General features: G+C 46.3%; 2 protein-coding genes across 2 annotated transcripts in view; one reads left to right on the top strand and one right to left on the bottom strand.

Moving 5' to 3' along the window:
- The window catches only part of LOC132959360 (pro-opiomelanocortin-like), a 343,108-nt gene that overhangs the window by 18,816 nt on the left and 308,272 nt on the right, over positions 1-16,020 (top strand). The gene's annotated exons all lie outside the window — the stretch shown is intronic.
- LOC132959611 (zinc finger protein GLI2-like) overlaps positions 2,988-16,020 on the bottom strand; it is a 44,763-nt gene continuing 31,730 nt past the window's right edge. Inside the window, exons 5-13 of the mRNA XM_061032741.1 lie at positions 14,989-15,190; positions 14,304-14,493; positions 13,538-13,648; positions 11,785-11,925; positions 9,705-9,854; positions 8,721-8,885; positions 7,820-8,092; positions 6,143-6,491; positions 2,988-6,002 (exon numbers count right to left, since the gene is read on the bottom strand). Coding sequence (XP_060888724.1) covers positions 3,793-6,002; positions 6,143-6,491; positions 7,820-8,092; positions 8,721-8,885; positions 9,705-9,854; positions 11,785-11,925; positions 13,538-13,648; positions 14,304-14,493; positions 14,989-15,190 — 3,791 coding nt within the window. The 3' untranslated portion in view covers positions 2,988-3,792. The remainder of the gene's footprint in view (positions 6,003-6,142; positions 6,492-7,819; positions 8,093-8,720; positions 8,886-9,704; positions 9,855-11,784; positions 11,926-13,537; positions 13,649-14,303; positions 14,494-14,988; positions 15,191-16,020) is intronic.

The following is a 16,020-nucleotide window of genomic DNA, read 5'->3' as shown; positions in this document are numbered from 1 at the left end:
CAGTTTTTAATGTGCAAATCCAGTGTTGGATCGATGTTCTGACCTTCAGTGACACGTCGTCTACAGCTGAGTATAAATAAATGAGAAGAGGTCATAAAGGGGCATAAACCACATCCCTTACATCCAGTCTTTCTGTCTTCTGTGTTTGATTCTTGGAGGAAGTGAACATCACAGATTTCAGAGCTTCCTGTTGGTTGTTTCCCCCTTTTAAAGGTACAGTGTGTAAAATGTTATGACAATGTTTACATTCAAATATCTAAATGAATTAAAAACTAAACCTGTTTTATTTATTTATTAAATTATTTTAGATTATTTATTGTCGAGTACTTACATCCCCTCAAATATTTCCAACAGCAAAGACAGAGAAATCTGGAATCTTTTAATTGTAACGGGACGTGTGTTGTTGTGGCGGCTGCCACGACAGACACGACATGTTTGTGGTTGCCGTGGAAACACCGGATGTTAAATCAAAGGCCGCTGCATGAGGGAGTGTGAGCTGCTCCTGAAAGCTGCCGTACCGTACTGATAAAAACATTATGAAAATGATACTCTGATACGTTAGCTCGTCTGTAAACCATATTCTCTTCCTCAGGTCGGTTTCACCCGGTCGTCATGACTACGGTCAACACAGGAGTTCGTTTTCACCGGGGTGCGGGGGTAGTAGCAGATAGAATCACTCCCATGATTCACCGCTAGCCTGGACATCAATCTTTTGTTATTGTTTTGATTAAGAGCCCCCTGGTGGCTGATTTTACATCCTGTGTGTTTAATAAAAAGTTTAAAGCAAAGAGATCAGAAGATGTGACGCTCAGAGATCCAGGTTCATGGTCTCGTTATGTAGTTCATCCTAAATAAAGTCTTTCAGTGACGTGTTTCAAGAAGAGTTAAATGCCACTCTGAAGTCAACTGAAACAAATCGAAATAATAAAAAAAAAGAGTAACCATCTTCAGCGTGGTGCTCGAGCTCTGTGCTGCCCTGTCTCATGGATCTCTGTCTGTATTTTTACAGCACGGTGACCTGACCTCACAGACTTCTGCAGGAGCAGGTACGTTCTATTCATGTTTCACTTTCCAACAGTTGGTTTTTAATAATGTCGTAAACGTGATCGGAACAGTTCTGTCAGTTTATGAAGTGGAACACAAAAAGTAAAAGCTCAGGTAAGATAACTCACGCAGCATTTTACACTTAAAGTATTTTTACTGTTTATCTAAAAGGCTCCCGTGAAACGATGAATCAATGATCATTCAGAACACAGTGACACTCTTAGGCCTCGTGTCCACCTGGCAGAAAAGCGCTGGCTGTGCAGTCGAGGCTCCTGCATGAAGTGTTTGTGCACTGAGAAGAAAAGCGCTGCATGTCCGTCCTGTCTCTCTGACAACAGTCTGTACAACGGCCGCTGTATGAGCGACGCTGCTCCGTTACTCTTTACTGCATGTTTTATATTTGAGCGAGGAGGATGAAGGTACAAGACACGATCTGTAGGAGGCTAAACTACGGGAAATATAAGACATTTGGGAAAAAACATTTGGGTCAGCGCCTTTCTGAAAAGTCAAAAGATTTTTTAACTTGAGCGCTCGGAGCGGCCACACAAAAATGGAACTCGGAAGAAAAGACGCTGGGTGTTCGATTGTTCTCATGACGGCCGCCTGCCGCTGTGAACGCTCTCTACTAATTGAAAACAATTGAAGAAAGACGCTGGCGCTCAGAAAAAAACTCCAGGTGGACACGGGGTCTTAAGTTGAAACTGTTCCAGGTTTATCGTCCCTGACATAACATCGAGTAAAAGAAGCTCCAGATATGTTTGGCTGTCTGAGGATGTCGGCTCTTACACAAACTGAACTTGACTTAACTTGACCTTAAAAGATTTCAAGCGTTGTTTTTAAAATCTGCGCTTTAAAATCATCCTGTCTGGGGTTTACTTGCATCATATTTCAATGATTAAAACCTGTTCTTTTTATTACAAACAATACTTATATTTATAATCCTGAGACGCGGCTCTCATCTCTGGCACTCGGTTATCTCCATCAATAAATGAAGGTGCTGTTAAAGCACAATCTCTGAGCGTCTTATCTCCACCTCTTGTTCGGGGCCTGGCTGGATTTCACAGCCCGAGGCGCTTTTCTCTCCCACTTCACATCTCTGAGAGAATAAGGAATTCCAGTGGCAAAAGCAATCACAAACTCCAGATCAAACGTATCCTCTGCTGAATTCCCTGACAGACTAAAATCATTTGTTCCTCTCGCTAACACTCAGCGCTGCGTCCCCGGAACCCCCCGCTCCTCTCAGCAGCTTTGTTTTATGTGGTTTCAGCAGCGGCGTCCTCAGGGCCGCTCTGTCAGAGCTAATATTGAAGTACACACAGGCTAACTGCAGCAGCAGCAGCCGCTCTGCACGCGTCTCGCCTTTTCCCCTCCTGTTAGCGTCCTTTTTCATCAGCTTACCAGCGAGAATTTACATTATGTCAAGCCGGCTCTCGCTGGCGAGCTAAGACGAGGTCAGGGGAAGTTTTTCAAAGCCGCCTTGAAAGAGGTCGTACGATGTCTGAAGAATGTGTGTAGCCTCCGTCTGACTTTCAACAGGAAAGGTTTGAGGAAAGTGCTTTTGTGGGAAAACGGTGCAGGATCGTGGCTTCAAAGACAAAAGTTTTCTTGATGAATTATTGAAGCCATCAACACTCTTCACACAGGAAGTAATCCAGTGACGGGTTGACCAATGAGGATGTTTACTCAGCTATGACAAGTGAGAACTGATGAGGTGTTGGAAAACAGGAGATAACATTCTCCGTTTGGATTAGTACCTGTGGTATTTAGGAGCCATGATGTATAGTGGGAACAGTACTGCGACACCTTGGAGGGAGTGGGTGTGGTGGTATGAATCGATCAAGACAGGAGATCATAGATTTGTTCCTCATTTCCAACAGTCACAGTTGGATTTGTAAGGATTTTATCCCGGATTTTAAACGTGAAGATGAATCCTTCATTAATAATACTCAAACACCTGTCATCGAACCTTTCTTCAGTCTGTTCTGTGCAAAACCTGAAAAGCATCAGTATGAAGGACAACACAAACAGAGTTTAAAAAAATCAATGTCAATATTGTATTTCTTAAAAATGTACAAATGATATTTACATCAAACCAGCTCAACAGTCTGGTCCAACAATGTACAAAAGAAAAAGTTTGATTTTTCCTCAAAAGTCTTCTGCTCTTCACGCTGCAGCAGCTTGAGCGGTTTTTAATGCATGGGTTCATAATTCAGTCCCAGATGGAGTCTCTGAAGCCTGGCTCTGACATGTCACAGTTCATCTCAGCAGTTAGTTAGAGGACAGTGACGGTAAACTGTGATGATGGAGGAGGGGGAAAAACAGAAATTAGCAACTTGATATAGAATAAAAATCAGCTCGTTTCATTTACAGTGTAAGTTTGTGCTGATGATACATTCCAAATAAGTAGGTATCAGATAATACCTGGAAGCATTCACACCTTTTATACGTGACCATATGCACAGTAAGCACATGTTCTGGCTGAGCTAGGCACTTAGTAAACTTCTTACTGCAGACCTCTACAACAACCGACGGGATTCTGTTGTTTATTTACTAAGGCAAAACAACTCAATATGGCTTTTCAAAGACGTAGAAAAATGCCATTTTTAAATGATACACAACTGAGACTGTACAAGAGTTTCACACTGCTGAGGCTTTTTGGCATCCAATCACATCCATCATGAGTTGTTTGAATGTTTACCGGGCGTAAGTACATTTCTGTCAGAGGAAGCAGTTTGTTCTGACATGTGGCTAAGACATCAGGTTGAGGAACTTGCTCTCTTCTGACAAAGCAGTTAGCAGTGAGCTCATGTCCCCGATGGCCATGTTACCCGTCCCCGTCTGCACAGAGGGCAACGTGACAGAGTTCCTGGGCGTCGTCAGTCGGGAGGAACTCTGGGACAAGCTCTGGAGCAGACCTGGACTCAGGGTTCCCGACACGAGGCTGGAGTGATCTCCATCGTCCAGCATGCTTTCAAAGTCTATCTGCTCCTGCTCCAGTGCTGAGTTACAGTCTGCAGTCCTGGACGCCGTGTTGTTGCTCGAACTGGAAGACATGGCATTGTTTTCAAAAGGAGGTACATTCACGACCGGAGAAACAAGATGGTCAAAGTTCCCGTTGGACTCCAGTACTTGAATCTGCCCTGTGTAGTACACAGTGTTGTTATCAGTGTTGCTGCTGCTGCAATGAAGTCCAAAAACTCTGCTGCTGGGTAACTTAGAAGAAACACCAGGGTCTGCATTACTTGAGTTCCTTGTTTGCTGCATGACCTTTGACCCAGAAACATGCCTGTTTAGAGGTTTTGGTTCTGTCGGTGGCCTCGGCTGAGTATGGCTCTGATTGCCACTTTGCAAGGGATTCTGGGAGGCCAGGGTGCAGTGTTGCTGATCTGAAATCATGATTGATCTGTCACAGTCCTCAGTTTTAACTTGCACAGGCTGAAATTTGGGAAAGTGCATGTCCATAGTGTCCATGTCCACTGGCTCTTGTTTGCATGTGGGGCTTACTAAACTTCCAGTGACTGCTGTTTTGATATTACAACGTTGATAAGTGTTGTTACCATTCTGGTCATAGGGACTCATGCCCTCCCTGAACCTGTACTGACAGCTAACTGCTTCATTCAGATTTGACGACTGCTGGAAACTCTGCTGCTGTAAGCAGTTTCCTTCAGGTTTAGTATTCAGCTCTTTGCATCTCTGCGGGGTTGTCCTTAAGTTTGGGATCATCTGCTGATCGGAGCTGACATTGGTGTGGAAAGATCCAAAGTTCTGGTTTTGCTGGAGGACAGCTAGGTTTCCTCTGACTTGTGGTTGAGGATACTGCTGATCGGCATCCAAGGAGACTGCAGACCCTCTGGTGCACTGACCAAGAACGTTGACCTTACTGTCCTGGGGTGAAGATGGAAACATCCGTCGTTGCTGTCCTGGACTCATGCTGGAGGCGGCCAAAACCTGATCAGGTGGGTTCCTGTTGGTGTTCCCTACCGCCATTCTACTTTGATAGTACGACTGCTGCTGGAGATGTGAGTTTCCTTGGATGTATTGGTGATTGGTTGGCACCCTGTTGTTGGTTTCTCTGCTGTCAGACAGCACCAGGTCTTCCTCAGGGATGTCATTCGTTATCATTTCCATGGTTATGTTCTCTGTAATGCTGGGGGGTCTCACACTGTAAGCGTGGCGATGGGGACTAACATCTGAGCGGAGGCACGCTTGCTGGGATAAATGTAGGTGATCTGCAACAGGAGGTGGATGAGGCTGCATGGTCACCCCTCCCCTCAGCGTGCCCATGCTGTTGTAGCGCTGCATTTGGTTCTGGCTGATGTAATCTCTGGCCACACGTCTCACGGGGTCACTGGCTCGGCGGGGGATATTTGTCGGGACCTCGTGAGGCATCATGCTCCGTGAGTTGTAGTTGCTGTACTGCCTTGATGTCAGACCTTTGTTGGTGGTAGAGGAATCCTGGGAGTCCTCGTAAAAGGCTGTGTTGGTCTTCAGACACATTCGGTCCATGTATGGAAGAGGTGTAGGCGGTGCACCTCCAGTGGCAGCAGCGTATTTGGCCTTGAGGCGATAGTGCTGGGCTGGGGTAAGGCTTAGAGGGCTGGGAACACGTCCTCCACACCCTCCTGCTCCTCCAGATGTCCCTCCACACTGACTGGTCTGACTGGAGCGTCGGGACATGTCTGCAGAGATGGGGTCGTAGGAGTCAGCAGAGCTGATGTTGCTGGGGCGGTTGGCACCAAACTGCGAGGCCTGGCTTGAGCGCCGACTAGAGTAGCAAGGGGAGATGCCTGAGGAGCGGCGGCTGAGGGTGTAAACTGAGCTCAGGGTACTGGAAGTGCTGTCTCTGCGCTCTGAAAGGTTTTCCAACAGAGTCGTTTTACCAGAGCTCAGATCACCCAAGCCAGAGCCAGGGAAGGATCCTGGACAACCACCGGTACTTGGATTCTCCAGGAGGGACCCTGCGGATAGACAAACGAGCATGTTACTCACTTATCACGTTGTTGACCTTTTTCCAGCAATCAGGCTCACAAAACCCAACCTGCAGTAAAGTACGATATCTTCTCAGGAGTTTGTGGAGATCAAGAAGATCTGTACTCACCGTTTGCCGGTATGGGTGGGAGCTTGGTGCCGAGGGCCGGGGGTGTCGGGTTGCTGGCCCATCGACACGAGTCCCTCACTGTCCTCAGTTTCTCCTTCTTCAGCTGTTCCAAACGCTGGCTGATGCCAAACTGCTTTCTATAGTGGAGACCCAACACCGCCATCCCGCCGTTGGAATGGTCGCAGCCAAAGGACTCCACGAAGGGCAGGTCGTCCAGGCTGCTCAGGTCTCCCAGGCTCCCCCCGCTGTGTGCCGCCATTTCTACTCCACTGTCATTGTTGGTGGCGCTGCCAAGTGGTGATGGTTCGCTGCTACATGATGACTGACCGCCAGGGCTGGACTGATACATCTAAAAACAGGGAAAGATATGTGGAAAGAGTGACGGAGGAGATGCAGAGGGTGAAGAAAAAGAGGGGAGGAGATAAAAAGGAACATGAGAGGAGCAGAATAAACACGGCTGTTAGTCCTAAAAAATGTTTTTCTTTGCAGAACAAAAGTAGAACAGTGGTTAACATGGCACAGAGAACAGTGAATCATTGAATCTTTTATCCTCCCCCAACTTAATTGTAAATAATGAGTGTTTTTGGGGATGGGGTGAAGAGGTGGGGGTGTACCACAGATTACAGGCTGTCTTAGTCTGTCTGTGAATTAGAAATGGGCAGGATGAAAGGCAGCTTGATCTGAGCCAGGCCAATAATCACAAGATGTTTCTTTCTCTCAAAAACTGAATCATGATTGTGGAGGCTTCTTGAACATTTAGGTGAGCAAGACGCTGTGTTTTGGTGAGATTTATAGATTTTTCCTCATGGCTGGATTTATCTAAAGCACCAGCAGAGTACCAGAGCCAAACAGTGCAAAGATGTGATCATAACGTGACTGATCTCGAGTCTTTTTCTTATGAATTGGAATAAATGGAGTCAATTTCTGACACACGAATAATTCTCTTTTTTCTTAGAACAATACCAGCTACAGTATGAGTATCTGTCTGAATTGGCCAGCCTCAGTTTCCTGCCAGACGGTAATTTATTCACCGCTAAAAAGCTGTCTTGATCACAGCTTGATAGTTGGCTCTGATTGCACAGAGCGCGCAGTCCAATTCCCAGAGTTTGAATATTAATCCTGCAGTGACTTTTATCATGTTGAGCCTCTGTGACGTGTGTGTGATGGCTCTCCACTGCAGGTTTAAAGTGTAAAAGTGATGCACACGATATATCACAGATCACATGCAGTATGAGTGGAAACAAAATCCTCCAAATTCTTAGACAGTATTTGCATTTGAAGAAGAAACTCACCTTCAATACAAACGGTTCAAATAGTTATGGATGTAATTGAGTGTAAGAAAATGTGCCAAGCTTCAAACTTCTTTGTCTGCGTTTATTTTCTGCAGGAAATCTGACGTCATAGTTGTCCTAATTCCTTCCATGTCCAAAAATGTTAAATATTTAATGGAGGAAAATGGCCAAAGATGGTAACGATGGCATAAGATGTTGTGACATAAAAAGCTGCAGGTGAGCTCACCTTAGTAAGGTCTGTCCGAGAGGAAAGTCAGAAAGAGAAGAATAAAAACAATCAAGCAGCAGGCAGAGAACATGTTAGGATAAAGAGGCATGCTTTGCACTACAAGAAAAACTTTCCTCATTTATTTAGATCAGCAAACTTAAAAACAACTTTTCTTACCACAGAGTTTTCCGTCTTGATGTTTTTCACGTGCAGGTATTCATCCACGCCTCTAGGGGAGCTGTTGTCTGATATCTTGTCCTCCCTCTGGAATTTGTCTCTGTTTCCCGCCTCGTTCTCGCCGTTCTCCCTGGGCGGCCTCGGCGGCAGGTCGCTGCGTTGTTTCTTGGTGACGTGTGCCTCTGGGCCGTGAACCGTCTTCACGTGCTTCCTGAGCGAGCTGGGATCTGTGTAACGCTTTGTGCAACCCGGGATCTTACACACGTAGGGTTTCTGTGCAAACAGAGAAATAATCAGGTTATATTGAAGTTAAAAATGATAAATTTACATTAAATTATAAATCAGAAAGAACCGAGCTGCGGAGGGAACGTTTAGGACGTTGTGTTGTTAGATTGTGATGATGTGCGGGTCTGTGAAGGGTTAATCTAAGCGTAAAGTAAGTGTGTGTTGTTAGATTGTGATGATGTGCGGGTCTGTGAAGGGTTAATCTAAGCGTACAGTAAGTGTGTGTTGTTGCACTGTCGCTGTTTCCCCCCCTGATGGAAAAGCTCTGAGTCTCTGAAACGCTGCCAGGTTTCATTTTCTATTCACCATCTGCAGGTGGTCCCACTCAGCCGGGAGCCGAGGGAGGGGGAGGCATTATTTGCCCTGATGCATTGTGGGCCGTCGTGCTCATTATGTCTACACCTCGTTATTTACTCACAAACCTCAGCGGACGAACACAGAGGGACTGAAGCAACAAACAAACAGTCGTTTACATCTGTACAGAGAATAAAACACGAGGGAGATTTCCCCCTCAGTGCTGCCTGACAGGAAATCATCTCCGTTAAGAAGTCAGTTTAAGACAAAGATGAACTTGTGTCAGCGGTCGGCAAACGATGAAGCCTTTCTGTGCCTGTACCTCGTTGGAGTGAGTCCGGTTCTGGTGTTTGGCTCGGTCCGAGGCGTTAGAGAAGGCTTTGTTGCATCCCTCGTGCTCGCAGACGTACGGTTTCTCTCCGGTGTGAGAGCGAAGGTGTGTTTTCAGATTCTCCAGGCGGGAGTAAGCCTTGGCGCAGCCCTCGAACTGCAAAGGAGCAGACAGAAAACAGGAAACGTTAGACCATCACTGACTGCAGCAGCTTTATTTATTATCATTTAAAACAGGAGGCTTATGTTGACGTCTCATCTCGTCTGATGCAGCGTCATCTCTCAACTTTAAGGACAGTGATGAACTTCTTACAATGGTTAAAACATCTAAAAAACGTGTTGAACTAAAGCTGAAACCTTTTTTTTTAAAGGGCAATGCTTTACACTTAGAAATCTATTTCATATCAATGTGGACTGAATCATTTCAGCTGTGGATAAAAGAAACATTATTCAACATGTCACTTGAGTCAGGGCGCCAGTTTCAGTCTTCTGATGTTTTTTAGACAAAACGAGCCTTTAGTTATTCCAGAAGAAAATACTATTCCGAAAATAATCGGTCTCATTTCTTATTTATGGTTTTAAACTCGTAGATTTCTTTTTTAAAAAACTCTTTGTGACATAAAAACATGTGCATCGTTTTAAAGGAACTCCACAAAGATGGAGTCGGAGTGTTTCTACCCAGGTGTGTTTGAGGAGTTTGAATTCTTCAGTTTAAACAGACACAAGGAGATTTATATTTTCTGTAGTGTGTGTGTGTGTGTGTGTGTGTGTGTGTGTGTGTGTGTGTGTGTGTGTGTGTGTGTGTGTGTGTGTGTGTGTGTGTGTGTGTGTGTGTGTGTGTGTGTGTGTGTGTGTGTGTGTGTGTGTGTGTGTGTGCGTGTGCGCGCAGAAACATGTGCGGTTGTCGGTGTTTAGAGAGCGTGAGCTGCCGCCCTCGGGGGGGCCCGTGGGGGCGCCGGGGCCATCCGTTACCCACCGTGCACTTGTGTGGTTTCTCCCCTGTGTGTCGGCGCATGTGAACCACCAGCATGTACTGAGCTTTGAAGGGCTTCTGCTCCCGCGAACACTCCTCCCAGCGGCACACAAACTCCTTCTTCTCTCCGTGGATGTGGTCATTATTGATGTGCTGTGGGACACACACACACACACACACACACACACACGCACAGGAAGAGAGAAATGAGCAGTTTTCTGCAGAGAGTTGTCCACTAAGAGGCTCTCATGTTGTTCTGGGCAGAGTTTTTCTCTACAGATCTGTCTTCTGAGAGTCTCTGAGGACGTCTGCAGCACACAGAGGTGTTACAGTCGCACTAATTAGCAGCAGCTTCTTCAAATCAGCCAGAATCAAAGTCCAGACTGAAGTCTAAATATTCACTCTGATTTCACTCTGTCATTCTTGTGAAACAATCTTCCAATGTAGAAAATGTCCTGCGTCCTTTTCTTGATTTTACTAAAGCTGCATCTTCAAGATAAAAAGGAGCATCTCATTAAGAACTCAGCTGTCTTGTTTGGTTTATCTGTTAACACATTTACTTCTAAACACGCTTTTCCTCGTTTCCCCCCCAAAACTATTTAGTTATTTAGAATATTTATTTTTCAATTCCCTGAAACCATTCTTGTTCAACAAAACTTTTTAAAGCAGAAAAATTTGCAAAACTAGAAAGGGGGGGGTAGTTATACGCACATCACGTCGTTGCCGGGCCTAGTGTTAACCAAGACCTAGACATACCTGAGACCAGAGTGCTCCAAGACCAACACCAAGACATTTAGGGATCAAGACCGAGACAAAGACCAAGACCATAAATATCACTGAAAATCATCATCCTGTGTTTAGGAGGCGTGTCAGACCGTAACACCGGGAAGGTAGCGGTCGTAACCGGGGGATAAAAATCAAACTACAAATGAATTGAAGTTATTTGTTCTTTTAGAAAGCTGAGTTTTCCTTCTTATCACAGTAATGATGTGAGAGGAGCCAATCAGTAGTGGTCTTGATTTAAAATCTGGAGTCCGCCCGGTCTGAGACCGAGACAGAGACCTTCAAAAAGTGGTTCTTCTGTTAGAGGATTCTCTTAGCTTAGCATAACGACTTGAGACTCTGTAAATGTTTATCCTGTTATCTGAAGAGGAGTCAGAGCCGCTCTGTGAAGGAGTTTATTAGAGGAGTCATATGAACGCATCAGAGTCCTGTTGGTGATGAGAGGAGCCGCACATAGCAGCTTTAACGCCTCGACACAGTCACAGAGGTGAAGTGACGGCCCCCTGACCCTCACTAATCCCCCCCCCCCCCCTTCCTCTCTTTGCTTCACTGGAAGTGAGGAATGTTTTAGACCCTTTTAACCAAGACTCTACTTGTTGTGATGTGAAAAACACAATCTGAAGACGGTTTGAAAATCTGAGGAGCTTTTCTGATCAGTATCGAGACATCTCAAGTTTCTGCTGAAGTTTGAGAAGGATAACTGAACTCAAAGAGACACCAAATGAAGTGTTACACCTTCAAAAGAAATGACCCTAAAGAAGCTCTCTGCATGCATGACAACGATCGTGTTTCAGACGTATCACACCGTCTGAGTTTAGGAGGATTCAGTCTATTAAAAGCTGATTTTAGTGTTTTAAAGATTTTTGTCTTTATTGCAGAGAGACAGGAAGTGTTGGGAGGAGAGAGAGGGGATAATATCCATCTCTGGTACCATTGTGTGTGCAGACAATCAATCGGCTGTTTTGACAAACTCTGAAATGATATCAAAAAGGGACGTTTGTAGCGTCCCTGTTGCATCTTTGTTAGTTCACACAGTCATAGAATCTGTGAGAGTTTTAAAATCTGAAGTTTGGAATTCCTGCTCTGTAGCGTCTTCAGATCGATTGTTCCCGCTGTCTTGACTTTCAGTGAGCGGTTTGAAGTTTGAAGGGGAGGTGGTGTTTTAAAGACTCATTTTTATCCTCATTATTCTGTTGTTTGTTACGTAGACGGACTCCAGATTACAGGATTTGTTTCTCATGTGTGGAGAGGTTTGTTTACTTTTTTACACACACACACACACACACACACACACACTCACGTGCACGAGCTGGTCTTGTGTGTCGTACTCTTTGCTGCAGCCCTCCCAGTGACAGTTGGTCTCGTAGACGGCCTCCGGCTCCTGCTTACACTCGTCCCGATCCACGTCGTCCTTCAAGTCCAACAAGCTGCTGTGATGAATCTGCGGGAGACGAGACGTTAAAGCGCACGCTGACACACTTCTGTTTGAGCGTGTGGAACACATGTGGAAGAGTTTTAGAGCCCAAAGCTGTGTGGACTCCTAATCAGCTGTTTGTTCTAATGTTTGACCTGACGGGAACGCCACAGACACTCAATTACAGATCCAAGTCCAGCACGCTTCACTGGACTTCAAGACGTTTGTTTTGACAACCGCCACCACAAAAACACACACATGACTGTTTACAACTCTCGGGCTTCCCTGTAATGAAGCGGCGTGAACCTTAACGAAGCAAATAAAACATTTCTGAGTTTGTGTTTCAAACAATGAAAAACGTTTGATCGCACTCGGGGTCAGAGAGAGTTCTACAAAAACTCCACCAATATAAAGTCTAAAAACTTCAGAAACAAACGCTCGATGCTTTCCAGAAACCTCGACGTGGAGCGGACTCATGCAAGTCTTCACTTTGGGAAAGCTTCTTAAACTTCCTGATTGTCCTCAAGTGTCCGAACTTATTTAAATCCCTCCTCAAACATTTAAAAAAAAAAAAGTTCTTAAAACGTTCCTCGTATCGTAAACGTCCTATCACTCGAGGTCTGAAACTCAAAGTGTCCTCACAAAGACAGCTGAACACGAGAAACTGACACTGAGCTTGTCCCATACGGCTTCCTGTAAGCCTCGGCAACGACACACACACACACACACACACACACACACAGAACGTGCTGACTGCAGCATGTTTGTCTCTGCCCCACGCACGCTATCTTCATCAATTCTGGTGGCCCCAAGACGACTGCGCGCACCGCCGTCCCCATGCATCAAGCCCGGAGCTGCCTCGCTATCGGAGAGGAGCCGCAAATTTGTCAAAAGAGAGAAAAAGGCTCCTCACATGACAATAAAGCCCGGCCAATATTTCATGAAAATGAAGTGCTCTGGCACAGTTTACAGTGGCCGGGGAGCGAGGGGGAGGGGAGGGGGGGTGCAAAGCTCTTATCATGTGGAGATTTTCTTTATCTGAGACGTCTTTTACAGAGGGGTCGCAGAGGGCGCCATGGGGCCGCCTTGCGAGTCGTCACGATCGAGACACATCGAGGAGACAGGAAAAAACGATGAAGAGAAAGAGGAGGTCATCGTTTTTTTTTTTTTTTAAATGCCCCCGCTTACGATTACAAAGCGGTCGCCAGACTCAAATGAGTCATGAAATATTTTAACTTCTAAAAATGCTTGCGAGAGTGACGGCATGTGTCAGAAGGTCAAAGGTCGCCCGGGCCTTACACAGATGTCAGATATGTCCCTAAAAGACCAACACACCCAACTTCCCCTGAAACATTTCAGAGTCAGAACTCAGAGAGAGAGAGTGGGAAAGGAGCCACAGGTCGGATTTGAACCCGGGCCGTCCGCTTGGAGGACTACGGCCTCCGTACATGGGGAGTGCCCACTAACCACTAGGCTACCGGCGCCCCAATAAGCCCTTCTTTAAAATGAACATGTTTCTTTGTCGTTCAGTTTATAAAGTGTCTTCGTTTCTCAGCAGACAGGAAGTGAACCTCGCCTCGTGTCTCTGAAGAATCTGTCGCATGCACGGTGAAAAAACATTAAAGGTCAGACTTCGTACCGGTGAACACGGAGATGGCGGCCTCAATCCCTCCGCCTCGCTCTTCACTTTGGATCTTTTGGTCATCATGGGGTCGACGGTGCTGCTGACCGCCGGGTCTCCACCGTGGTTCTGAGGACGGGAGAGACAGATTCAGGATCAAAACGTCAAACAGAGACAAACACTTTGACCTCGCCTTGTAACGGAGAAACAACCACAGCATGGCGTCCGCCGCGTGCCCTCGCTGCCCCCCCTCACCTAACTTTATAAAGTCGGGCTGAGTCACAGCTGACTGGACTCTGACTGGATGGGAGAGTAAAACCACGTTATGAGCGTGTGGGAGGAGGGGAATGATGTGTTTCATGTTCACCTCGGAGGGGACGCTGCACACGCTGAGGCCGACACCGCAAATCAAAACAGCGTAACGCAAACACAATCCACCCGAGGACAAACCGTTTGAAACCCGAGCGGCTTCATTCCACTTCTGGTGAAATAGTTTGTTCAGACAGAAATACCTGGAGATTAAAGGGGGGGGGGGGGGGCATGGGGGGTTTCCTCCAGACAGTGATTCATCCAGAGAGCCTCAAACACACAAAACTCTCTGGGATTCATTTTAAATAGAGTTCAAATATTTTAAAACTTTTTCTACTTTTTATTCGCTCGTTTGAATTAAAGGGAAAGAAAACTTTTTTTTTTTTTGTGCAGAAATGTGGATTTTTAAATTCCTTTTCCACATTTCTACACACAGAAACATGAATATGATTAAATAATATAAAGGTGTTTTTACCTTTGACGTCAGGTCGTTGTGGACGGAGGGGGGCAGCGAGGAGAGCCCGAGGCCCGGCTGGCGGCTGGAGAAGGAGGGCGGAGCCTGGATGAGAGGAGGGGTGTGACCGAAGGCGCTGAGCCCCCGCTGCTGGGAGAGGAGCTGCTGGTAAGCCATCGGGTTGATGGGATGAGGGAAGGGGAAGGAGGGACTGACAAAAAGAAGCTGAGGTTACAATCGGCAGGGAGGTAAACTAAAGGTCAAAGAAGAAAGACGTGTACAAGCAGGGGAGGAGGGGAAGAAGAGGAACAAGGAAAGAAAGTAGGAGTTATGAGTTAAGGACCCTTTGGAGGATGTAAAACAAGAGCGGCGAGCATAAATGAGACACAGAGAAAGATAAAGGAGATACGTTTGTTGGAGGAGGCACGAGGAAAAGATGAGGATGTTAGTGACAAAGAGGAGGTGGTGAGGAAGTAGGATGTCAGGAAGGACTGCACAGAGGAAACGAGTGAGTTTGAAGGAGGTGGGGAAAGTTAGAGGAGGATGTAAGGAAGGTGACTACATGTTAGGGCACAGAGGGAGGAGGAAAGGAAAGAGGAGGCATAGAGAAGGTAGAAAATAAGGGGAAATAAAGAGGTAGGAAGCGACACAAGGAGGTAGGAAAGGAAAGATGTGACGTAAAAATAGTGCGACATGATTGTGTTACCTGAGCCCTCCGACCGACAGGTGTCCGTAGGAGCTGCTGGCCGCCGAGCTGGAGCGCGAGTTGTTGATGTAGGCGACCAGCGAGTTGGGCGAGGTGCGGATCATCGTCTGCAGGTCGATGCTGGCGTCTGACAGCGGCGAGATGGACAGAGCACGCTTCCTGCTGAGTCGAGGCGTCAGTCTGGGGCTGGAGAACCTCGACACTGTGGACGCACAGGTGAGTCACTTCAGTTTCAGGACTTCATTTCCCAGGATGCACCTGGTTTTTCACACTTCCACACTCTTATTACAACAAATGGAGGTTTAACTTTGTTCATGTTTAAGACCTCAAACTTTTCTTTATCATCACAGCACTGTCGTCTGAGCTCAGTGTGTATCCATCCGCCACAGAAAGTAGTCCCCAACTAATGCACCACTTCCTCCTCTGTGTGTGATGAGGCTGCAGCTGTTTAGAGACTTTAATGATCCTTAACACAAACATAACTAAACTCTTTTTTAAACCTGTTTAATAATGAACTTGTTGAAATGCAGATGTATGATTTTAAAGAGCCGGTGCACGCCGCTCGCCGCTCGCCGCAGATACCTGCTGTCGATGTGACAGAGGTGATAAATGCTCCACATCCTCCATCCTGACCCCTCATCCCTTCAAACCTAATCCAAAGACATCCTCCGCTCTCCTCGGAGACCCTAACCACTCTCAATCCAAACGAATGATTCCTGAAATCTAACGAGTCACGCCTCACATCGGCCGTGTCGCTCGCTCGCTCGGAGGTGTGTGATGGATGCTGCCGCGTCCTCACAGCGACACTCAAACCCCACAGACACAAAACAACCCTTTCAATAAGAGCTGGAGATTCATTCACAGCCGATACAGAAAACAATCTGCTCAGAGTGAAGCAAAGTGAACGAGGCAGACGAGATTATTCAATAAAATCTCACTGAGGCACAAACAACAGCACGACAAAAAAACACTCCTGCAGCTGCTGGAAAATTTGTCCCAGTGACACAAATGTTCAGAGGAGGAGGTCAGAAG

The sequence above is a fragment of the Labrus mixtus genome, chromosome 24, assembly GCF_963584025.1.
Source record: "Labrus mixtus chromosome 24, fLabMix1.1, whole genome shotgun sequence".
Lineage (NCBI taxonomy): Eukaryota > Metazoa > Chordata > Actinopteri > Labriformes > Labridae > Labrus > Labrus mixtus.
This window is presented reverse-complemented; position numbering and strand designations above follow the sequence as displayed.